Consider the following 25,020-nt stretch of genomic DNA (forward strand, 5'->3'; position numbering starts at 1 on the left):
TGTTAGGGTTTTAATGGGGATTTTTAATGGGGATTTTTATATTGTATATTGTTACCGACTGTTTTAACTGGGCTATTATTTAATTCTTTTTTTTTAATTTTTGTATCTCGTATTTTTTATGTATGCCCTGTTCACCGCCCTGAGTCCTTCGGGAGAAGGGCGGTATACAAATACAATAAATAATAATAATAAATAATTTCCAGGTTGCTGGATGAATGAAGCTGGATCGCTCGTTTTCAAAAGATCCACAACATTGGCAGAGCCTCGGAGGCCTTTGACTTGACCCACTTATCCCAGCGGTGAGGAAACGTCCCTTCCGCATCTGGATCGCCGATACAGGCAGTCCTCGACTTACAATCCGTTCGTGTAGTGACGGTTCGAAGCGACCACGGCTCCGAAACAAAAATGACATATTGTTTGTCTCGTGACTTGTAGAGCAACCCCAGGGTCACGGGGTTCCAAATTCAGATGCTTGGCAACTGGCTCATATTTACGACGGTCGCCCTGTGTCCCCCCGGGATCAGGCGATTCGCTTTTGCGACCTTCTGACAAGCAAAGTCAATGGGGGGGGGGAGGAGAAAGCTGGATTCACTTAACGACCGCTTGTGACTAACTTAACAACTGCTGTGTGCCAACGCTGCTAACATCAGATGTTCTTGCTTTGACAACAGATGAAAATGCAGCCGTCTTTTCTCTTTGGCTTTTAGAGTTGGTTGATGCTGGGAGGGGGAATATGGACGAGAGTCCAGCTAGTCATAACAATAATAACTCAGCTGTGGGAACCCAAGGTCATCGCGCCCAGAGCTGGAGAGCTGGGGAGAAAGCCTGTGCTTCAAACTAATTGGGGAATGTGATTTATGACTGTTAATTGGAGGAGGGAATTGTGCTTTGCCACTTTGTGTGTGGGAGGGAATTCAGTTTTTGGTGCCTATGCTTTGTTTCTCCAATAAAAGATTCTTTAAGGTAAACAACGCCTCGAAGTTCTTTTGAAGAGTTTCATCTGTCACACCCCCAGACACGGTGATTCAGTTAACAACTATGTTACCAACTTAACAACGGCAGGGATTCACCTAAGAACTGCGGCGAGGAAGGCTGCACAATGAGGCAAAACTCACTTAACAATGCAGACACAACTTTTGGGCTGGGTTGCAACTCGGGATTTGGAGCCCGCAAAATCCACTAGCTGAATCCAGGTGTTCTCCAAACGGGACCAAAGCTTGACCACCCAAGCCATTTTAAGTCATAGAATCCTACAGCCGGGAAGCAGAGGTCATCCTTGAGGTCATGTAGTCTAACACCCAACTCAGAGCAGGGCCCAACAAAGTACCTCTGTCCCAAATCTGCTGAGAAAGGAAAACTGCCCACGACGTGTGACTGTTCCACCGGTATTTCTCAATTTTATTAGCTTTGAGATGCGTGGACTTCAACTCCCAGAATTCCCCAGCCAGCCATGCTGACCGGAGAATTCTGGGAGTTGAAGTCCACGCATCTCAAAGCTAAGATGGAGAAACACCCATTCATACAATCAGTCATTTCTTTCCGCTTTGCAATTTTAGCCCATTCATCCTGGTCCTCCCTCTTCCCAATCTGGCTTCTAGCCTTTCCAGATTTTCAAGGTCTCCCTAGATCAGGGGGTCTTCAAACATGGCCCTCTTATGACCTGTGGACTTCAACTCCCAGAATTCCTCAGCCAGGCACGCTGGCTGAGGAATTCTGGGAGTTGAAGTCCACAAGTCATGAATGGTCCACAGTTCCCCCATGTTGGCTGAGGAATTCTGGGAGTTGAAGTCCGCAAGTCATAAAAGGGCCAAGTTTGAAGAACCCTGAGCTAGATGCTTGGTTTCAACCGTCACTCAGCAGACCAGACTCCTTGCTCGTCATCCGAAAGCCATCTAGAGATCAGCCAGTGGATCCTAGCCTACTTTACACCCACCCAGATAGTTGCAGGTTTCTTACATTCCCCCCTTCTTCCTTCTTTGCAGCCAACGTACCTGAAGTTTGGGGCAGAGGCCCACTCCAGCGCCAGGCAGGCCAAATCCACCGTAGCGTAAACCAGGAGGAAGAAGATGGTGACCACCGCAGCGATGGTGTTCAGCTTACCCGAAAAGAGCACCAGCTGTGGGAAACCAGACCACAGATATCAGGAAGCATGGCAGCCAACCACAGGGCATCTCTTTCCTGGGGCACATTCCCAGCATCCCCCCCCCCGTTGGCAGGCGGGATTCTGAGAGTTAAAACTCCACGCATCTATAATAATAATAATAATAAGTTGGAAGGGACCTTGGAGGTCATCTAGTCCAACCCCCTGCTCAGGCAGGAAACCCTATACCATTTCAGACAAGTGGCTGGCCAGTCTCTTCTTAAAAACTCCCAGTGTTGGAGCATTCACCGTTTCTGGAGGCAGGTGGTTCCACCGATTAATTGTCCTCACTGTCAGGAAGTTTCTCCTTAGTTCTAGGTTGCTTCTCTCCTTGACTAGTTTCCATCCTGCCTTCAGGCGCTTTGGAGGAGAGCTTGACTCCCTCTTCTTTGGGGCAGCCCCTGAGAGATTGGAAGACTGCTATCATATCCCCCCTCGTCCTTCTCTTCGTTAAACTAGACATACCCAATTCCAGCAACCGTTCCCTATATGTTTTAGCCTCCAGTCCCCTAATCATCTTTGTTGCTCTTCTCGGTACCCTTTCTAGAGTCTCGACATCTTTTTTACATCGTGGTGAACAAAACTGGATGCAGTATTCCAGGTGTGGCCTTACCAAGGCCTTGTAAAGTGGTATTAACATTTCACGTGATCTTGATTCATGCAGCCTTAGCACTGTGTTGGCTTTTTTGGCAGCTGCAGCACACGGCTGGCTCATATCTAAGGGATCGTCCACTAGGACTCCGAAATCTCTCTCACAGTTACTACTATTGAGCAAAGTACCACCTATACTATACCTGTGCATTTGATTTTTTCCTGCCTAAATGTAGAACCTTACTCTTCCCGAGTATGGGAAAGTTGGGTGGGTTGGAGACTGCTACAACTAAGATGATCCAAAGCCTGGAGACAAAAACATAACGAAGAACGGCTGCGGGACTTGGGTTTGGCTTGTCTAAAGAAAAGAGGAAATAAGGGGGACATGATAGCAGCGTTCCAGTATCTGAGGGGCTGCCCCAAAGAAGAGGGGGTCACGTTATTCACCAAAGCACCAGAGGGCAGGAGAAGAAACAATGGTTGGAAACTGATTAAGGAGAGAAGCAACCTGGAATTAAGGAGAAACTTCCTGACGGTGAAGACAATCAACCAGTGGAACTGCTTGCCACTAGAAATCGTGGGCGCTCCATCACTGGAGGTTTTAAAGAAGAGGCTAGACAGCCACTTGTCTGAAATGGTATAGGTTCTCCTATTTCAGCACGGGGCTGGACTAGAAGACCTCCAAGGTCCCTTCCAGCTTCTATTCTTAGAAACCACAGCAAACCCTCCTGAAGAATTAGAAGAATTCTTGATTGTGCGGAGGGTCTATCCCTAAATACCGCAGTCCTCCATTTACAACACTTTGATTACTGACAGAAGTTACAACAGCACTAAAAAAATGTGACTGAGGACCGTTACTCACACTTACGACCACTGCAGAATGCCCAGGGTCCTGGGATCAAAATTCAGATGCTTGGCAACTGGCTCATACTTATGACGGTGGCAGTGTCCTCTGTTCCCCATTTGTTTCACTTAAGAAACATCCCAGTGAACAACAGAAATCTGGAGCTCAGTTATGGTCGTAAGTCAAGGACTATCTGCACCCTCCCTGTCAAACGGTTGTCCAATCTATTTTTCAAACGCCTCCAGCAATGGAGCACCCACAACCACAGGAGGCAAGCTATTCCAATAATAATAATAATAATAATAATAATAATAATAATAATAATAATAATAATAATAATAATAATAATAATAATAATATCATCATCTACTCAGCACATCTTACTTTTTAAGGAGATACCTGGTTGATACCTAGGATATTGGCAGCAACCCATGTCAACCATTAGTGCCAGTCAATTTGAGTGTTCATGTTTAATGAATAAAAGTTTAATAATAATAATGATGATGATGATGATGTTGGGAGGGGCCTTGGAGGTCATCTAGTCCAACCCCCTGCTCAGGGAGGAAAGCCTATGCCATTTCAGACAAATGGCTGTCCAGTCTCTTCTTAAAAACTTCCAGTATTGGAGCATTCACCACTTCTGGAGGCAGGTTGTTCCACTGGTTAATTGTTCTAACCATCAGGAAGTTTCTCCTTAGTTCTAGGTTGCTTCTCTCCTTGACGAGTTTCCATCCATTGCTTCTTGTCCTGCCTTCGGGCGCTTTGGAGAATAGCTTGACTCCCTCTTCTTTGGGGCAGCCCCTGAGTTATTGGAACGCTGCTATCATGTTCCCCCTGGTCCTTCTCGTCATTAAACGAGCCACCGTTCCTTATATGTTTTAGCCTCCAGTCCTCTAACCATGAATTGTTCCCACTGTCAGAAATTTTCTCCTTATATCTAGGCTGGATCCAAACTCCCTCGCAGATTGAGGTGCCGCGCTCCGCAAAGGAACTTGCAAGAGACACAGGTGGTCCTCAGAATTTCTCTTGCTGAGACATTTGCTACGGGGGTTTCACCCCATTTTACGGCCTTCCTTGCCATAGTTGTTAAGTGAATCACTGCAGTTGTTAAGTGAGTCACACGGCTGTTAAAGTGAATCTGGCTTCCCCATTACTGGTCAGAAGGTCACAAAAGGGGGGAAGTCACGTGATCCCAGGACGCTGCAACTGTCGTAAATATGAGTCAGTTGCCAAGCGTTGTGAATTGTGATCACAGGACCCTTAGGGATGCTGCAGCGGTTGTTAAGTGTGAAAAATGGGCACAAGTCACTTTTTTTGAGTGCCGTGGTGACTTTGAATGGTCATTAAATGGACTGTTGTGAAGTCCAAGACGACCTGTATTTCACTATTTCAGGGTAGAACAACAGCTAATGACCCTCTTTTACCGGTCTACCATAGAGAGCGTCCTCTCGTACGGAATTGTGGTTTGGTATGCTGGTCTGACAGCCGCGGACAGTATTACAGAGGGTCGTGAGCACAGCACAAGACATTGTGGGCTGCTCCCTGACACCGCTGGATGACCTCGCCAGGGCTCGTTGCCTTGGAAGAGTGAGGAAGATTCTCAGGGACGACTCACACCCTGGACGGTATCTCTTTACTCTCCTACCATCCGGTAGCAGATACAGGAATATAGCCAGCCGTACCAACAGGCTGAAAAATAGCTTTTATCCGTGGGCTGTTAGGCTTTTAAATGGGACATAATCTTATGCAGAATTGACTTGGGAGGCCGGTGTGTGGTGTGGTTGGTTCACACAGTGTGGTGGGATGGAGGGTTTGTTGTCACTGTGTGTTGGGGGGGGGAGAGCACGGGGCTCAGCTAATCTCAATGTACACATGTTGTACTTTGACAATAAAGGTTTATTATTACTAGCCCCTTCCTTCCCCTACCGTGCAGTTTCCTTCGGATGAGCTGTTCCTTAAAACGGAGAGCCCCACTGGGGGGGTTAATAAAGGGCACAGAGTGAGACAGAAAACTACAAATTAAAAGCCGTTCCCAACTCATATCACCAAACAGTTTTATGCCCATTTCAAAAAAAAAACGTTTGCGGCCAACAGGCTGTGTGTCCAGTCAAAAGGTTTGCCTTTGAATGCAAAAAAACCCCCCGATAACGATGGCAGCAAAACCAGCGCTGTTTAAAAACGCTATTTGAATAAAGAAAAATTTTTTTTTTTGCTTGCTTGAGCGTTGATCCAGTTTTGCTCTATCGGATGTTATTTTGCTTTAAAAAAAAAAACAAACGACAACAACTACGAATCTAAATGACAAATCCTATTTTAATTACTGTTTTTGAACACGCTCTAGCTCAAAAATGGATTGAGATAGAGATATATACTTTGAACAGAAAACTTTGTCATTATGGTAATGGTGCTTTTTTTGGGTGTGTGTGTGTGTGTGAAATAAACAGATAACTGCTTTCTCCTCTATATTTTAGTATTAGTATTAGTATTTAGTATTTATTATATTTATCTACCGCCCTTCTCCCGAAGGACTCAGGGCGGTGAACAGGGCACATATAAAAATACAGAATACAAAAATTAAAAAGAATTAAATAGTACTTGGGAGCTGTTGATCTATTAGATCTATATATGCTAAATGCATCAGAAACAATGCCATAGTTTTCTTTTAACCCTGGCTTTTCCAACAAGGTACAATCAGTCGGATCTGCAGTTTCCCTAAACCGGGCATGTCAAATTGCCGGCCCATGGGCCGGATGCGTCATGCCGAAACCGCGCCCACCCCATTGCCGGCAATGGGGAAAAGGTTCTGATACGGTTGCGTGATGTCGCGAGTTTGACATGCCTGCGCCTAAACCATGGTTTTTACACACCACCCTGGCTGAGTTCATGAGGTATGCTAAACAAATCCAGACAGAGAATATTTATTTATTTGAACAATCTGGCCTGGTCTGATGGGTTTGGGGTTGGATTTAGTTTTAACACACTTTTATTATTGTATTATATTGGGCATAATTATTTAATTCTTTTTAACTCTTTTTTAACTTTTGTATTTACATTTTGATATTTATTGCCCTGTACACCGCCCTGAGTCTTTCGGGAGAAGGGCGGTATAAAAATTTAATAAATAATAATAATAATAATAATAATAATAATTATTATTATTATTATTATTATTATTATTATTATTATTATTATTATTATTATTATTATTATTATTATTATTATTATTATTATTATTCAGCCCATAAATTCGTCAAAAGCATACTTAACTCCAAAAAGACTCCAGTGTGGTGTAGTGGTTAGAGTACTGGACCAGGAGTGGACAGGTTTAAATCCCAATTCTGCTCTGCAAATGACTGGGTGACTGTGAGCCAGTCCTTGTCTGAATCAAAGCCTACCTCGAAAGGTGGCTGTTTGGAGAAAAATGCCACGCTGATATTCTAGAGCAGGGGGTCTTCAACCATGGCCCTTTTATGACTTCTGGACTTCAGCTCCCCGAATTCCTCAGCCAGGCGTGCTGAAGTCCATGCTGGTGGAGGGATTCTGGGAGTTGAAGTCCACAAGTCATAAAAGGGCCAAAGTTGAAGACCCCTGCTCTAGAGCAAGGAGACTCCAAACTTTTACAACTTTAAAGACTTGTGGACTTCAACTCCCAGAATTCCTCCGTAGAGCACGGACCATTTCTGGACTCCAACTCCCAGAATTCCTCCGCCAGCATGGCTGACGGAGGAATTCTGGGAGTTGAAGTCCACAAGTCATAAAGGGCCATATTTCCCCATGCTAACTGAGGAATTTTGGGAGTTGAAAGTCCACAAGTCATAAAACGGGCCACGTTTGAAGACCCCTGCTCTAGAGCAAGGAGACTCCAAACTTTTACAGCTTTAAAGACTTGTGGACTTCAACTCCCAGAATTCCTCCGCCAGCACGGACCATTTCTGGACTCCAACTCCCAGAATTCCCCCTCCAGCATGGCTGACGGAGGAATTCTGGGAGTTGAAGTCCACAAGTCATAAAGGGCCATATTTCCCCATGCTAGCTGAGGAATTCTGGGAGTTGAAAGTCCACAAGTCATAAAAGGGGCCACCTTTGAAGACCCCTGCTCTAGAGCAAGGAGACTCCAAACTTTTACAACTTTAAAGACTTGTGGACTTCAACTCCCAGAATTCCTCCGCCAGCACGGACCATTTCTGGACTCCAACTCCCAAAATTCCTCCGCCCGCATGGCTGACGGAGGAATTCTGGGAGCTGAAGTCCACAAGTGTTAAAAGTTGCCAGGTTTGGAGTTCCCCCTGTTCAAGAGGAAAGGCAGAGTATAAAACTCACAAAACGTGGGCCCTCTTGACAAGACTCTGGAATTGTTTCTCCTCCTTGCTAGGGCTGAGAGAGAAGAGAGAGAGAGAGAGAGAGAGGGGGCCTGACCTTAAAGTCACCCTGCTGAATTTCGGCCCGAAGGCAGAACTCGAACTCAGGATCCCCTGTTTTCTAGCCGGGTGCCTTAGCTCCCACCCCCAACTGGCTCTCATTAACGCTAAGAAACAATGAAAGAAAACAGCTTCGGACAAGCGGGAGAGACCCTCAACCTAGGTTGGAGAAAAGACCAAATTGCCGTGTTGGTCCGCTGTGCTCCGTCTGAGCCAAGAAATCACAGTAAGCTTCCGATTCACGTGGAGAATTACAAATTCTCCGTCGTATTCTGGCTGAGTCGGCGGTGTGATCTGATCGGAATCCACGGTGTGGCGAGGGGAGGAAGGGGCGTGTGTGTTTTTGTGTGTGTGCGTGTGTGTGTGTAAACCAGACAAGGGAAAAGAGAGATCGGATTGAGGGCACCTTCTCAGCTCCCCAAGGAAATGCAAAGATTAAAGCTTCACATAGAAATAAGCGCAAACAAGGCACTGTGGGAATCTGCTCGCTCCCGAAAGAAAAGATATTTCTACACAATCAAACCACCTTATGAAGCTCTTAAAAAAAAAAGAGCGTTTCTGAGAGCGCCGGTGTAATTGCCTGGGTATTGTTCAATGAGAAGTCCGGCGCAGTCTTGATCAAAGCATCGTTCCCCACCCAGCTGGGCACAAGGGCAGGGAAGGAGCTGGGGAAGAAGGCCAGCTCCAGAGACCGCAGGATCCAGGGCAGCGTTTTTCAGTCTTGGCAAGTTTACGATGGGTGGACTTCAACTCCCAGAATTCCTCTGCCAGCCCTGCGGTTGTTTTTTTTCAGCAACCTTGGTTAACTCATGCTCGGGAACACCTGGTGGTCCCCCATCCTCACTCCGACCTGTCCCGAAGCTGCTAACGTTAAGCGTGGCGTTTCTCAACCTTGGCAGCTTTAAGATGGGTGGACCTCAACATCCAGAATTAGTTAGCTGGGGAATTCTGGGAGTTGAAGTCCACCTCTCTTAAGTGGAGAAACAGTGAATTAAAGAAGCTTTACAGGCTGGCAGTTTGGGGAATAATCCAACTTTCCCCCCCTTTTCTGGCAACTTTTGATGCAGCCAGCTTTTCGGCTGAACCTCGGGGTGCCTGGCTCCTTGGACTTCAACTCCCAGAATTCCCCAGCCAGCCCTGCGGTTTTCTTCTGGGGAGTTTTTTTCCCAGCAACCTTGGTTAACTCATGCTCGGGAACTCCTGGTGGTCCCCCATCCGCACTCCAACCTGTCCCGAAGCTGCTAATGTTACTGTGATGTTTCTCAACCTTTAGGATGGGTGGACTTCAACTCTCAGAATTCCCCAGCTCAGCACGCTGGCTGAGGAATTCTGGGAGTTGAAGTCCACCCATCTTAAATCTGCCGAGATCGAGAAACAGGACTATACAGGTAGTCTTTGACTTACGACCACAATCGAGCCCAGAACTTATGTTGCTAAGTGAGAAATTTGTTAAGTGAGTTCTCTTCCCAGGTTACAGCTTTGCTTGCCACATCTCTTAAGCGGTTGTTAAATTAGTCACACGGTCATTAAGTGAATCTGGCTACCCCCATGGACTTGGCTTGTCGGGAGGTCGCAAAATGGGGATCGCGTGACCCCGGGGGACACCGCAGCCGTCACAAATATGAAACAGTTGTCAAGCATCCGAATGTAAATCAGGTGACCAGGGGGGGTTGCTGCAACGGTCGTAAGTGTGAAAAATGGTCACCAGTCCCCTATATAAGGGCCCTTGTAACTGCTGTAAGTTGAGGACTATCTGTACAGGGGCTTCTCTAGAGGGAAACCTACATCCTACCCCTAAATTCAATTTCTCCTATTTGCTCTGGCATCCGGGTGCTTTACAGTAGCACCCCCCCTCCTCCCCCGTTTGTCCACTTAAAACAAACCGTGGTCTGATCTGCCGGTAATTGCTGAAGGAGGGAAGTGAGGGTGGGGTGGGGGACATCAGAGACAAGAGGCTGAGTTAATTCAAGCCATTTAAGCAATTGGGGACCTCTAGCCGATATATATATATCGAGTTAATAGCGTGCGCCAAGCAAGCCGCGATTGTGCCTGGCTGCAGTGATGGAGCTGGCGAGGCTGCTGCTCCCGGCTCCCCTGACGCTCGCCTTTGATTTATAATTCATTTAGCGGCTCGTCAAAGCGAAGGAGCCACTTCTGAAAGACACCCGGGGTGAGGTGTGCTGAGTGAGCCCGCGAGGCTGAAGGGGTCTCCGCTGTCCGCGTGCGCGCAGATGGGTCCCGAGGAGTGCCGGGGAGGGCGCTCCTCGGGACCCCTCTCAATAAGCCAACATCTGCAGCCTTGCTTCAATCCAGGAGGTTGGCCAACCTAGCCTGCTGTTTGTGTGTGTGTGTGTGTGTGTGTGTGTGTGTGTGTGTGTGTGTGTGAATGGATCCCATCTGGGGTGCTGGGTCATGGAAGGAAGCCTGCTTAGCCCCCCCCCCCCGTCAATCACTGTTTTTTGGGACAAGGCAGACGTGGTCCATCGTGGGAGACGGGCCTCCCATGCACGCTTCATTTTTTTAAAATTTTGGGCTCTAAATTCAATTAATTGTTTTAATTAACTTTTTTAAATCTTCTAATTTTTGTATGGTATGATTTTAACTGCCCTGTAAACCGCCCTGAGTCCTACGGGAATAGGGCGGTATATAAATCAAAATAATAAATAAATAATAAATAAATACATTTTTCTCCAAGGAGAAAAAGAGCTCAGCGCTGGGAGTCAGGCACGTCTCTCCTTTTCCCAGCACAGAGTCCTCGACTTAACGGCACTTTGCTTAGTGACCCGTTCAGAGTTAGAGCGGCCCTGAAAAAAAGGGACTTGTGACCGTTTTTCACACTTAGCGGCCCGTTGCAGCCTCCCTGTGGTCACGTGATCCAAATTCAGAAGCTTGGCTACTGACTCGTATTTATGACGGTGGCAGCGTCCCGGGGGGGGGGCGGGGCGGGGGAGGGAATCAGGCGATCCCCTTTTTGCGAACTTCTGACGAGCGAAGTCCGCGGGGGAGGCCAGATGGCCTGAACCACCCTCTTCCTCACCGAATGGCTGCGCGGATTCACTTAACAGCTGTGGCAAGCAAGGTCGTCAAAGGGGGAGAAACTCGCTTCCAAAAATTGCCCCACTTAGCGGCAGGAACTTGAGGCTCAGCCGTGGCCGTAAGCCGAGAACCACCTACGCCTATTTGTCTGTCTTCCCAAACACGCACTCGACGCCTCCCCAGCCTGCTCCCGTTGCGAGCGGCAGCCCTCACAACTCACACAACGGCAATATGGGGAGGGAGGGCAGTCGTCTTCGGCCCAGCAGCCCCCCCTTTAATGGTTTCCCCCTCCCAGTTCTTTTCAACTGCTCCGCAATGTTCTCGGCTGGCTAATGGGGCAATTTTTTTATTCTTTGCATTACACCCATTTGTCCAATTTGCCGTGCCATTCGGAGAGGCGAAGATGACGGCAGATTAGCCGGGTGTGTGTATGTGTGTTTTCTCCGGAGCGTCGGCTGTCCTCCATCTTGGGAAGGTGACACAGCCCATCTTGGTCGGAGACAATTTGCACAGGGCCCTCGGACCAGCGGCGGAAAGCAGCTTCTGACAGGACCCCAGCTGAGACTTCGGGGGCCTGAATTTGAATTTGGAGCTTTGAACGGGACAAGGGAGTCCTCGACATGCGTCCATGATGTAATTAAATTAAATTAAATTAAATAAATGTGTGAGACGTTTGTTTAAGGGAGTTCTGCCCCATTTCACAGCCTTCTTGCCGCAGCTGTTAAGGGCATTGCTGAGGTCGGTAAGGTAGTAACCTGGTCGTTAAGTGGATCTCGCTTCCCCCGGTGACTGAACAAGACTAGTCTGACAGATTATTTTGCCTGTCAGAAGGCCGCAAAAGGGGTCACGTGAACTTAGGACACAGCAACGGTGCTGGGAGTTGAAGTCGAGGTGTGCTGGATGGGGAATTCTGGGAGTTGAAGTCGAGGTGTGCTGGATGGGGAATTCTGGGAGTTGAAGTCGAGGTGTGCTGGATGGGGAATTCTGGGAGTTGAAGTCGAGGTGTGCTGGATGGGGAATTCTGGGAGTTGAAGTCGAGGTGTGCTGGATGGGGAATTCTGGGAGTTGAAGTCGAGGCGTGGTGGATGGGGAATTCTGGGAGTTGAAGTCCAGGCATGCTGGCTGGGGAATTCTGGGAGTTGAAGTCCAAGCGTGCTGGATGGGGAATTCTGGGAGTTGAAGTCCAGGCGTTCTGGATGGGGAATTCTGGGAGTTGAAGTCCAGGCGTTCTGGATGGGGAATTCTGGGAGTTGAAGTCCAGGCATGCTGGATGAGGAATTCTGGGAGTTGAAGTCCAGGCGTGCTGGATGGGGAATTCTGGGAGTTGAAGTCCAGGCGTGCTGCCTAGGGAATTCTGGGAGTTGAAGTCCAAACATGCTGGATAGGAAATTCTGGGAGTTGAAGTCCAGGCGTTCTGGATGGAGAATTCTGGGAGTTGAAGTCCAAGCGTGCTGGATGGGGAATTCTGGGAGTTGAAGTCCACGCCTCTTAACAAGGCCAAGAAAGACTGCTTTACAAAAACTCTGTCTTCTGTGAAAGCAGAGCCATGCTTAACAGATGGCTTGTGGGACCCAAGTACACAGCTCAAAGCAGGGGGCTACCCCACTGCCCACATTCCCCCTTCCAAAACTTTTCCAACTTTTTCCAACTCAACTTCTCTGCTCTTGGCTCCTCCTTCGCCAAACCTTTGAACAAACTCAGATCTTCCATTTTGCCTTTCTAATGCATTTTTATCCCTGCGTTTCCAAACAAAGTGGCTCTTGCAAAAATTGGCCTGCGGAGGCAGCGAGACACTATAAACTTATGCCGGTAGATCAAAATGTCATTTGAAAGATAAGGCAACCACGAGTACAGTATCCCGGGAAATATTTTCGGACTTTTTAAAAACGTTTCTGGATGGAGTTTTAATCATATTCTCATAAGCCCATCGTGACTATTTTCAGTGTAGGCAGCGGACCCTCCAGCCTAGTTTACATTTACTATCGATAGAGCCTGTCTTTCAAGAACATCAGCAGGGCAGGGGGCAAAAAAGTCAAAATGGTGGCTGCAGCTGCACGATACAGTCTCACTATTTATGAACTAGCAAAACTCACTGAACAACTGTCTCGCTTAGCAACAGAACAGTTGGGCCTCAGTTACGGTCGCAAGATGAGAATGAAGAGGGAGGCAAGCTATTCTCCAAAGCACCCGAACGAAGGACAAGAAGCGACGGATGGAAACTCATCAAGGAGAGAAGCAACCTGGAACTAAGGAGGAATTTCTTAACAGTGAGAACAATTCACCAGGGGAACTCCTTGCCTCCAGAAGCTGTGAATGCTCCAACCCTGGAAGTTTTTAAGAAGAGACTGGAAAGCCACTTGTCTGAAATGGCATAGGCTTTCCTGCCTGAGCAGGGGGCTGGACTAGATGACCTCCAAGGTCCCTCCCAACTTTACTATTATGATTATGATTCAGATGGGAATCCTGCCTGTATCCCCTAAATCGCAGACCAATCCAGTCACCTGCGTTCGTGTCAACAGGGTCAAGCCCCAAGAAAGCAAAATCAAGGTTTGTGCCAATGCACAGGGTGAGACTTTCTCTGGCAAAGCATGTTGTGTGAATGCACAGAGAGACAGGAAAAAGAGGAAGCAGTGGACTCACCTGTACAAGGATCCAGGAGAAGATGACAGCCACCCACGGGTTCCCACCAGCCGATGTCTGTTTGGCTGGACCCAAAACTTTGCCTTTATCACCAAGGGGACAGGAAGAGAGAAAATAAAACGATCCATTAAGATCAATTCTGCGTAGGCATAGACAGACAATTGGAGGCAACTCAGACCCGGAACGTGACAGCAGAAAGCCTTTTTAATCAATTCTATTCCTTAGATCGTTGTTTTTTTCTTCCAACCTCCGCAACTTTAAGGCAGGCGGACTTCAACTCCCAGAATTCCCCAGCCAGCATTCTGGGAGTTGGAAGTCCAGCTATCTGAAAGTTGCCGAGGTTGAGAAACACTAAAGTTTCCAACTCAGAAGCGATGTTGAAAAGGTGAACATTTTAAATGAAGTTGGCTGTTCATTTAACAACTGTCTCGCTTAGCAACAGAAATTTTGAGTTCAATTGGGGCCGTAAGTCGAGGACCACCTGTATAAAGTATTTTCTTAATTCAGTTCTAGAATTCTAAATTCTATAATTGCTTTTTCTTCTTTTTCCTCACCGCACCCAGACGCTGGATCCGTGTTTGCACTGAGCGAGACTTGCTTAGTTACCATCATTCAATACCTATCAGCCATTAAGTATTTTTGCCTCAATATTTCACACTTTACGCTCCCTTGCACATTTCGCTGTTTGCCATTTTCAAGCCCATTTCGTCAGACGAAAGGAAAATTTTCACCGCTTCGTAACTTCTCCCTCGCTTCAATCCTCCTCTTCTTAGTCACACACCCACCCCCGTGAAAAACGGAACTTAAGAGATAAAATCTGCTTTTCCTTATAAGAGCAGTCCTTCCTTTCTCTGCAAAGGATGGTAGCAAAAACCCCCAAGACTTTTTTTTTTACTTTATTATTTCATTTTATTTAGTCGGCCAAGTCTGGTTATAGACAGGCCAGGAACGAGAGTCGCCGGGTCAGAAGCAGCCCTGCGTACTTGCAAAACAGAATATAATAATTATAACGCTAAAGCGTACAGCCCGTAAAACAGGGAAGTAAAAAAATAATAATAAAGGGGATAGATAATAATACTGCAGCCACACTCTGTGGGTTAATAGACATAAGCAATAGGGCGGGGGGGGGGGGGAAACCTGTATTTTGTCAGCTGCAAAATTAGGTTTTCAGCAGAGTAATAGCATAGCGCGAGGGAAGAAACTGTCTCTGTGCTTAGTTATCTTGCCACGCAATGCTCTACAGCGCCATCCCGAGGGAAAGAGTTGAAACAGTTTGTGTCAGCTTGTGAAGGTATCTTGTCAGCCTCCCTTCCGAGGCCCAAATTTCCGTTGCTAAGCGAGGCAGCTTGCTTCGCCCCATTTTACAAACTTTCCTGCCGCAGTCGTTAAGTGAATCGCCGGAGATGCTAAGTCAGAAACGCGGTGGTTAAGCGCATCCGGCTTCCCCGTGGACTTTGCTTGTCAGAAGGTCGCAAAAAGGGGATTGTGTGACACCCCCCCCACACACACACACCCCACGGAGGCTGCTGCTGTCGTAAATGTGAGTCAGTTGCCAAGCGCCTGAATTTTGATTGCAGCTGCAATGGTCATAAATGTGAAGGGTGGTTGTAAGTCACATTTTCCCAGTGCCGTTGAACTGTGATTAAGTCGAAGGTTAGCTGTATAGAGGTCCACTATGGAAGGCATAATCCATAAGGGGTTGGGTTAACTAGAATAGAATAGAATAGAATAGAATAGAATAGAATAGAATAGAATAGAATAGAATAGAATAGAATAGAATAGAATAGAATAGAATAGAATAGAATAGAATAGAATAGAATAGAATAGAAAAAAGGAACGGAACGAAACGGAACAGAACAGAAGAAAAGGAATGGAATGAAATGGAATGGAATAGGATAGGATAGGATAGGATAGGATAGGATAGGATAGGATAGGATAGGATAGGATAGGAGATAGGATAGGATAGGATAGGATAGGAGATAAAATAGGATAGGATAGGATAGGATAGGATAGGAGATAGGATAGGATAGGATAGGAGATAGGATAGGATAGGATAGGAGATAGGATAGGATAGGATAGGATAGGATAGGATAGGATAGGATAGGAGATAGGATAGGATAGGATAGGATAGGATAGGAGATAGGATAGGATAGGATAGGATAGGATAGGATAAAAGGAATGGAATAGAACAGAACAGAATAGAAGGAATGGAATGGAATGGAATAGAATAGAATAGAACACGAATAAGAACAGAACAGAATAGAATAGAAAAAAAGGAATGGAACAGAACGGAACAGAATGGAACAGAACAGAACAAAAGGAATGGAATAGGACAGGATAGGATAGGGGATAGGATAGGATAGGATAGGATAGGATAGGATAGGATGAATGGAATGGAACAGAACAGAACAGAACAGAACAGAAGGAATGGAATGGAATGGAATGGAATAGAATAGAATAGAATAGAATAGAATAGAATAGAATAGAATAGAATAGAATAGAATAGAATAGAACAGAACAGAATGGAACAGAACAGAATAGAAGAAAAGGAATGGAATAGGACAGGATAGGATAGGGGATAGGATAGGATAGGATAGGATAGGATAGGATAGGATAGGATAGGATAGGATAAAAGGAATGGAATAGAACAGAACAGAATAGAAGGAATGGAATGGAATGGAATGGAATAGAATAGAATAGAACACGAATAAGAACAGAACAGAATAGAATAGAAAAAAGGAATGGAACAGAACGGAACAGAATGGAACAGAACAGAACAAAAGGAATGGAATAGGACAGGATAGGATAGGGGATAGGATAAGTTAGGATAGGATAGGATAGGATAGGATAGGATAGGATAGGATAGGATGAATGGAATGGAACAGAACAGAACAGAACAGAAGGAATGGAATGGAATGGAATGGAATGGAATGGAATGGAATGGAATGGAATGGAATAGAATAGAATAGAATAGAATAGAATAGAATAGAATAGAATAGAATAGAATAGAATAGAATAGAATAGAATAGAATAGAATAGAATAGAATAGAATAGAACAGAACAGAATGGAACAGAACAGAACAGAACAAAAGGAATGGAATAGGACAGGATAGGATAGGGGATAGGATAGGATAGGATAGGATAGGATAGGATAGGATAGGATAGGATGAATGGAATGGAACAGAACAGAACAGAACAGAACAGAAGGAATGGAATGGAATGGAATGGAATAGAATAGAATAGAATAGAATAGAATAGAATAGAATAGAATAGAATAGAATAGAATAGAATAGAATAGAATAGAATAGAATAGAATAGAATAGAATAGAATAGAATAGAATAGAATAGAACAGAATGGAACAGAACAGAATAGAAGAAAAGGAATGGAATAGGACAGGATAGGATAGGGGATAGGATAGGATAGGATAAGAGAAAAGGAATGGAACGGAACAGAACAGAAGAGAACAGAAGGAATGGAATGGAATGGAATGGAATAGAATAGAATTAGAGTGAATAGAATAGAATAGAATAGAATAGAATAGAATAGAATAGAATAGAATAGAATAGAATAGAATAGAATAGAATAGAATAGAATAGAACAGAACGCTTTCTAATCGATTTAATAATAAAATGCACACGTCATTTAATTCGGCTTTTGTGGGATCCTTGGTGCTCTCTGAGCATGGTGGTTTTCTTGCAGACGTTTTATTACCAAAGAAGGTAACATCATCAGTGCCACTTCGGCTTTGGCTATTTTGCCCTGACTATGAATCCTGGCTATCCGAAGATATTATCCAGGCAATAAGAGGAGACAGGAAAGGGCCTTTTAAGCAGAGACTCCCCTCCCTCCCCAAATGTGGAACCGTTTTCCTTATCTGCTAAGCCCCTCCTCCCAATTCCTGGGTGCCCGGTATAAGGATTTTGATTTACGAAACCTTTTTTTTTTGGGCTCCTTCTACCTGACAGTTCTGTGGCTTTATAACTCTTTGCTTGTATTGTTATAGGAAACCGAAGTGACATTGCGTGCACTTTAGTACAGTGCATTTACATTCTCGTAAACTTCCACGGAATTTGTCAAAGTCTGAAGGGCTAACTGTTATTTATTAAAACTGTAATTCCACCCTCTCTTTGGTTAGTCACGCCATCTGCAGATTCTGGGTTTTTTCAGCCCCATTGTTGGGCACAGCTTGCCCGCCTTCCTGGCCATTTGCTAGAAAAATGTATGTTCCTGGTAAGATAATAAAGTTTCCATAAAGCCAGAGAGAAGTCACTTGGGCAATACTTTATCTGGGTCAATCCAGGGCTCCTAAAATAACGAGTAAAAGAAATTCTCTAACTGCATCCGGTGATATTGCTATGAAACAAAGCAGGGAGATATTTGTGCTGGGGAAAATGTTCAGAGATGGATGTGGGTTTTTTTTTCTCTCTCTCTCTCTCTTTCCAAAAAATTATATATGGCAGGCTTATGAAGGAGATCAGCTTTATCCACTACTGGGAAGGGTAGAAATGGTTTTTCCTCAACTAATGTTCTCATTTTTCTTTCCACTCCTATAATAAAAATAAAATTTCCAGCAGCAGAAATTGGAGGCCCTCGACTTCTTCCGCAACGATGCGTTCAGCTTCCCAGTTGCTCATAAACTTGGCTTTCTGAGGGGTGCCCTATCCATCAACTGGACCAGGCCAGGCCTAGCTTTTTCGAGATGAGCCTGGCAGCCTGAGTGAACGGTCTCTCACCCAAACTCCATGTTATTCTTTTAGTCAGAAATCCCATCTTCACGGGTCACGGATCAATCACAACCAGGGCCGGGAGCTGTTGGTGGCACTCACTTGGGCTCATGTATTGTGGGTTTGTGGTTGAAAGTAGCACAATTGGCACTTTTTTTTTCCCCCCTCACAAATTTTGTTTATTTATTTACTGTATGGCGTGGAAGACATGGATAGCAGCAGTAAAGAGGTATAGAAGGTAAAGATGTATGGAAAGAACATCATTCAGATAGTCCTCGATTTTAGTGACTGTTCAAAGTTACAAAGGCACTGGAAAAAAAGCGACCGTTTGCCACACTTTTCAGCTCTCCGGCAGAGAAAATCACAAAGGGAGGATGGCCGAAATTGGGACTAGCCCGTCCTTGACGTCCATCTGACTCCACAACACTTATGATGCGATGGAGCCCAATCTTTTTTGAGTGACAGAAGGCTGCTTTTCTAGAACAGGGTCTCCAAACTTGGCAACTATTCAGAATTCCCAAGCCAGCCTCCAAACCGGGAAACTTTTAAGACTTGTGGACTTCAACTCCCAGAATTCCCCAGCCAGCCTCCAAAGCTGGCAACTTTTAAGACTTGTGGCCTTCAAACTCCCAGAATTCCTCAGACTGCCTCCAAACCAAGCAACTTTTAAGACTTGTGGACTTCAACTCCCAGAATTCCCCAGCCAGCCTCCAAAGCTGGCAACTTTTAAGACTTGTGGACTTCAAACTCCCAGAATTCCCCAGCCATCCTCCAAAGCTGGCAACTTTTAAGACTTGTGGCCTTCAAACTCCCAGAATTCCTCAGACTGCCTCCAAACCAAGCAACTTTTAAGACTTGTGGACTTCAACTCCCAGAATTCCCCAGCCAGCCTCCAAACCCAGCAACTTTTAAGACTTGTGGACTTCAACTCCCCGAATTCCCAAGCCAGCCTCCAAACCTGGCAACTTTTAAGACTTGTGGACTTCAAACTCCCAGAATTCCTCAGACCGCCTCCAAACCCAGCAACTTTTAAGACTTGTGGACTTCAACTCCTAGAATTCCCCAGCCAGCCTCCAAACCTGGCAACTTTAAGGACTTGTGGACATGATGGCTGAGGAATTCTGGGAGTTGAAGTCCACAAGTCTTAGAAGCGGCCAGGTTTGGGGACCTCTGCTCTGCCACATTGCTGCATTCTTCTCTGCTACTCACCAAAGAGGTCATCTTTGGCCAACGCGTACAGGATCCGGGAGGCGCCAATGAGGTTGCTCATGGCGGCTGAGAGAGTCGAAAGGTAGACCCCGATGATGACAAAGGGGGCCCAGATGTTGATGTCCTTCAAAAAGCTGTAGTCCCGCTGGAGAAGAAACCTAGAGAAAGAAGAACATTGGTAGAAGAACATTGCCTGATGAAGTCACGTGGGCCACACCGAACTATCATAATGTCCCCTAATCTTGAAGTGATTACAGCGGGGGGGGGGGGGTGTCTTCAAACGTGGCCCTTTTATGACTTGTGGACTTCAACTCCCAGAATTCCTCAGCCAGTATAGCTGGCTGAGGAATTCTGGGAATTGAAGTCCACAAGTCATAAAAGGGTCACGTTTGAAGACCCCTGGATTACAGTGTCTTCGAGAGGTGACTCCAAGGGCTTCCAAAAACCAGGGCCATCGCTTGGAAAAGAGAGATTATAAACTCCGCCAAGATACTATAGGATGGTAGTGTTCTGTACCAGCCTGCTACCGGCCTTGCAGAAAGGCAACCCCTGTACAAACGGCAGAGGCTGGAAAGCGTCTGAGGCTGGAAAACGTCTGCCAAGTTTAATCCACAAACAAACAACAGAACAAGAAACAAGATACCGGAACTTTGATCCTCAAACGGAGCGGTTGCTTTCAGCAACCAGCCCATCTCCAAACACTCCCTTTATTAGAGTTCAGGGCGTGGCCTCCCTGTGCCTCCTCCCGAGGAGTCCCACAGCCTTTCTCTGCTTGCTCCTGCTTGACTGCCTCCTGCGTCGGGCGTCCTTGAACAGGGCCAGCTGTGGGTCCTCATCATCTGCACTGTCGGGCTCGCACAGCTGAGTCTCCACCAAGCAAGAGGGGCCTGGCTGGGGGCTCTGCGAAGCCTCCAAGCCATCATCAGCAAGTTCGTCTTCAACACCCTCCTCCTCCCCCTCGTCTGAGTCATCCGAGCCGGCTGCCGGACCCACAGGCTGACCCTGAGTCACAACAGGAGTCCTCAACATATGGCCACATTTGAACTCCAAAATCCTGTTGCTTAAGCGAGACTTTTGTTAAGACTTTTGTTCCTGCCTGAGCAGGGGGTTGGACTAGATGACCTCCAAGGTCCCTTCCAACTTTATTATTATTATTATTAAGTGATTTTGCCCCATTTTATGACCTGTCTTGCCACAGCTTTTAAGTGAACCACTGCAGTTCTTAAGTCGGCACGGGACGCTGCAGCCGTCGTAAACAGGAGTCAGTTGCCGAACGTCTGAATTCTGATCACGTGACCGTGAAGATGCTGTAGCGGTTGTAAAAGTGAAAAACGGTCATATGTCACTTTTTCCAGTGCCGCTGTAACTCTGAAGGCCACTAAATGAGCTGTTGTTGAAGACAAGCTGTACCCCTTTGAATGTCTGCATGTAAAACTGGAGGGAGGCTTGGACTGGGTGCTGGTGGCTGGGTGACTTTGGGACAATCACCAGGAGACGGTGAGTTCTAGTCCTGCCTTAGGCATGAAAGACGGCTGGGTGACTTTGCACCAATCACCAGGAGACGGTGAGTTCTAATCCTGCCTTAGGCATGAAAGACAGCTGGGTGACCTTGGGACAATCACCAGGAGACGGTGAGTTCTAGTCCTGCCTTAGGCATGAAAGACGGCTGGGTGACTTTGGAACAATCACCAGGAGACGGTGAGTTCTAGTCCTGCCTTAGGCATGAAAGACAGCTGGGTGACCTTGGGACAATCACCAGGAGACGGTGAGTTCTAGTCCTGCCTTAGGCATGAAAGTTAGCTGGGTGACTCTGGGCAGTCACTCTTCCCCCAGCTGAACCCAACTTACAGGGTTGTTGTGGGAAACACAGGAGGAGGAGGAAGTGCTAGGTGTGTTCTGCTCTATGAGTTACTTATAAAGTAATAAAGTTGGGATAAACCATCTGATAAATAAGTAAACAGCAACTCAGCCCAGATGGCAAGAAATCTAACAAGAAACATTTCACATCCTTCAAAGAGATCCCACCTTAAATTCACTCACTATAAAAAAATGGCAGCTTTTTCCGCACTTTCCAAGATTCTCCATTTATGCCTCAGTCTAGCCTTAAAGAGACTTGACTTTCATTCAGTGACCATCTGAAATTACGAAGGCACTGACAAAGTTTCCGCTAGGATTGTTTTTTCACACTTACGATGACCCTCGCAGCATCCCCGCGGTCACGTGATCAAAATCCAGAGGCTTGACAACTGGTTCATACTTATGACGGTCGCAGTGTCCCGGGGTTGCGGGATCCCCTTGGATGACCTTCTGACGAGCAAAGTCAATGGGGAAGCCCGATGCCCCTGACCACCATGTGACTACCTTCACAACTGCAGCGATTCACTTAACGGCGGTGGTGAGAAAGGTCGTAAAACGGAACAAAACCTGCTTAACTTGCCGTCACGGCCAGCAACAGATATCAGGGGCTCCATTGGGGTCGTCAATCAAGAACCACCTGTACTGAAGTCTTGCTTTCTGGCCTTGTCCACTTCCAGGTAACACCACCAGCTGTCTCTTACACCTTCCCCTTGCAAAAATGTCTGCCAAACCCAATCATAGATCACTTTGTAATCGCTTCCCCAATTTGAACGAGACAGCAGAGCTGATGAAAGCCCGTTGAAAAGGCAGATGGGCAAAAATTCAATAAAGCAGCTAAAAAAGAGAAGGTGCCTAACTTTCGCTAAGGCATCAAACTGTACAAATGGCTGGGATTTAATTGGATTTTAACAAGAGGCAGTGAGCAGGTGGGAGATAAATTTGCATGGGCTATCAAAGCCGCTGCCTTTTCTTTTCTTTTCTTTTTTTGCAATTAATACCTAATTAGCCTGAAAAATTGATCACCTCGCTGATAAATGCAGGGGATTGGACGGATTGGGGCTTTAGGGGACCATTCTGGGCTTTGGGGGACCAGACAGCGGACTTCTGTCTTCTCTGAACAGGTGGAGGGCTTGAAGGCTCCTGGTTGGAAAGCAGCATGAGTCTCCAAGGACATCTGGGGGATGTTCGGCAGGCTTCAGCTCACGGTCTAGGCTGGGAAGAACACCGTGGGGCTGCAGCCCTGCCCTTCAAATGTGGGGTCTAGAGCAGAGCTTCTCAACCTCAGCCACCTAATCCAAGTTTTGGTTAAGGCCACACTTGGAATATTGCATCCAGTTTTTGTGGCCATGATATTTAAAAAAAAAGATCTTGAGACTCTAGAAAGAGTGCAGGGGGTTGGATTAGATGACCTCCAAGGTTCCTTCCAACTTATTATTATTATTAAGAGCCACAAAGATGATCAGGGGACCAGAAGCTAAAACGTATAAGGTTGCTGGAATTGGGTAAGTCTACTTCAGGGGTAGGCAACCTTGGCTCTTTTATGACTGGTGGACTTCAACTCCCAGAATTCCTGAGCCAGCACGGCTCAGCTTGGAAACTTCTCCCTTTTCCCTCAGCGTGGCTGGCTCAGGGATTCTGGGAGTTGAAGTCCACGAGTCATGAAGGGTCCATAGTTCCCCCATGCTGGCTCAGGAATTCTGGGAGTTGAAGTCCACAAGCCATGAAGGGACCACAGTTCTTCACGCTGGCTCAGGAATTCTGGGAGTTGAAGTCCACGAGTCATGAAGGGTCCATAGTTCCCCCATGCTGGCTCAGGAATTCTGGGAGTTGAAGTCCACAAGCCATGAAGGGACCACAGTTCTTCACGCTGGCTCAGGAATTCTGGGAGTTGAAGTCCACGAGTCATGAAGGGTCCATAGTTCCCCCATGCTGGCTCAGGAATTCTGGGAGTTGAAGTTCACAAGTCATGAAGGAGCCACAGTTCTTCACGCTGGCTCAGGAATTCTGGGAGTTGAAGTCCACGAGTCATGAAGGGTCCATAGTTCCCCCATGCTGGCTCAGGAATTCTGGGAGTTGAAGTTCACGAGTCATGAAGGGACCACAGTTCTTCACGCTGGCTCAGGAATTCTGGGAGTTGAAGTCCACGAGTCATGAAGGGTCCATAGTTCCCCCATGCTGGCTCAGGAATTCTGGGAGTTGAAGTTCACAAGTCATGAAGGGACCACAGTTCTTCACGCTGGCTCAGGAATTCTGGGAGTTGAAGTCCACGAGTCATGAAGGGTCCATAGTTCCCCCATGCTGGCTCAGGAATTCTGGGAGTTGAAGTTCACAAGTCATGAAGGGACCACAGTTCTTCACGCTGGCTCAGGAATTCTGGGAGTTGAAGTCCACGAGTCATGAAGGGTCCATAGTTCCCCCATGCTGGCTCAGGAATTTTGGGAGCTGAAGTCCACAAGTCATGAAGGGACCACAGTTCTTCACGCTGGCTCAGGAATTCTGGGAGTTGAAGTCCACGAGTCATGAAGGGTCCATAGTTCCCCCATGCTGGCTCAGGAATTCTGGGAGTTGAAGTCCACAAGCCATGAAGGGACCACAGTTCTTCACGCTGGCTCAGGAATTCTGGGAGTTGAAGTTCACGAGTCATGAAGGGTCCATAGTTCCCCCATGCTGGCTCAGGAATTCTGGGAGTTGAAGTTCACAAGTCATGAAGAGACCACAGTTCTTCACGCTGGCTCAGGAATTCTGGGAGTTGAAGTCCATGAGTCATAAAAGAGCCAAGGTTGCCTACCCCTGTTCTAGTTTAATGAAGAGAAGGACGAGGGGGGACATGATAGCAGTGTTCCAATATCCCAGGGGCTGCCCCAGAGAAAAGGGAGTCAAACTATTCTCCAAAGCCCCTGAAGGCAGGACAAGAAGCAACAGATGGAAACTAACCAAAGAGAGAAGCAACCTAGAACTGAGGAGAAATTTCCTGACAATGAGAACCATTAACCAGTGGAACAACCTGCCTCCAGAAGCGGTGAATGCTCCAATCCTGGACGTTTTTAAAAAGAGACTGGACAGTCATTTGTCTGAAATGGTACAGGGTTTCCTGCCTGAGGATGGGGTTGGACTGGATGACCTCTAAGGTCCCTTCCAACTCTATTATTATCATTATTGTTATTATTTCTAAGTGAACTGAATACTTGTCGCCAAGGGTGGTTAGACACACAAGGAAAAGGAGGATTGGGGCGAGATGAGAGGGGTCTTTCAATATTTGAGGGGCTATCACAAAGAAGAGAGGGGTCCACCTACTCTCCAAAGCACCTGAGGGCAAAGACAAGAAGCAACGGAGGGAAACTCATCAAGGAGAGAAGCAACCTAGAACTAAGGAAGAATTTCCCGACGCTGAGAACAATTAACCAGTGGAACTCCTTGCCTCCAGAGGTTGTGGGTGTTCCAACATTGCAGTGATGATGAGTGGGTTTCTGGTGGGTTAAAAAATCACTGGAGGATGTTCAGAAGAGATTGGGTGGCCTTTTGTCTGGAATGGTATAATCTCCTGCTTGGGCAAGGGGTTG

At 46.5% G+C, this 25,020-nt stretch overlaps 1 protein-coding gene across 1 annotated transcript in view; it reads right to left on the reverse strand.

Moving 5' to 3' along the window:
* The window catches only part of LOC310641122 (solute carrier family 12 member 9-like), a 127,432-nt gene that overhangs the window by 60,233 nt on the left and 42,179 nt on the right, over positions 1-25,020 (reverse strand). The window contains exons 7-9 of the mRNA XM_083363911.1: positions 19,604-19,761; positions 13,670-13,752; positions 1,992-2,116 (exon numbers count right to left, since the gene is read on the reverse strand). Coding sequence (XP_083220037.1) covers positions 1,992-2,116; positions 13,670-13,752; positions 19,604-19,761 — 366 coding nt within the window. The remainder of the gene's footprint in view (positions 1-1,991; positions 2,117-13,669; positions 13,753-19,603; positions 19,762-25,020) is intronic.

Source organism: Vipera ursinii, assembly GCF_947247035.1.
Source record: "Vipera ursinii genome assembly, chromosome: 5".
Classification (NCBI taxonomy): domain Eukaryota; kingdom Metazoa; phylum Chordata; class Lepidosauria; order Squamata; family Viperidae; genus Vipera; species Vipera ursinii.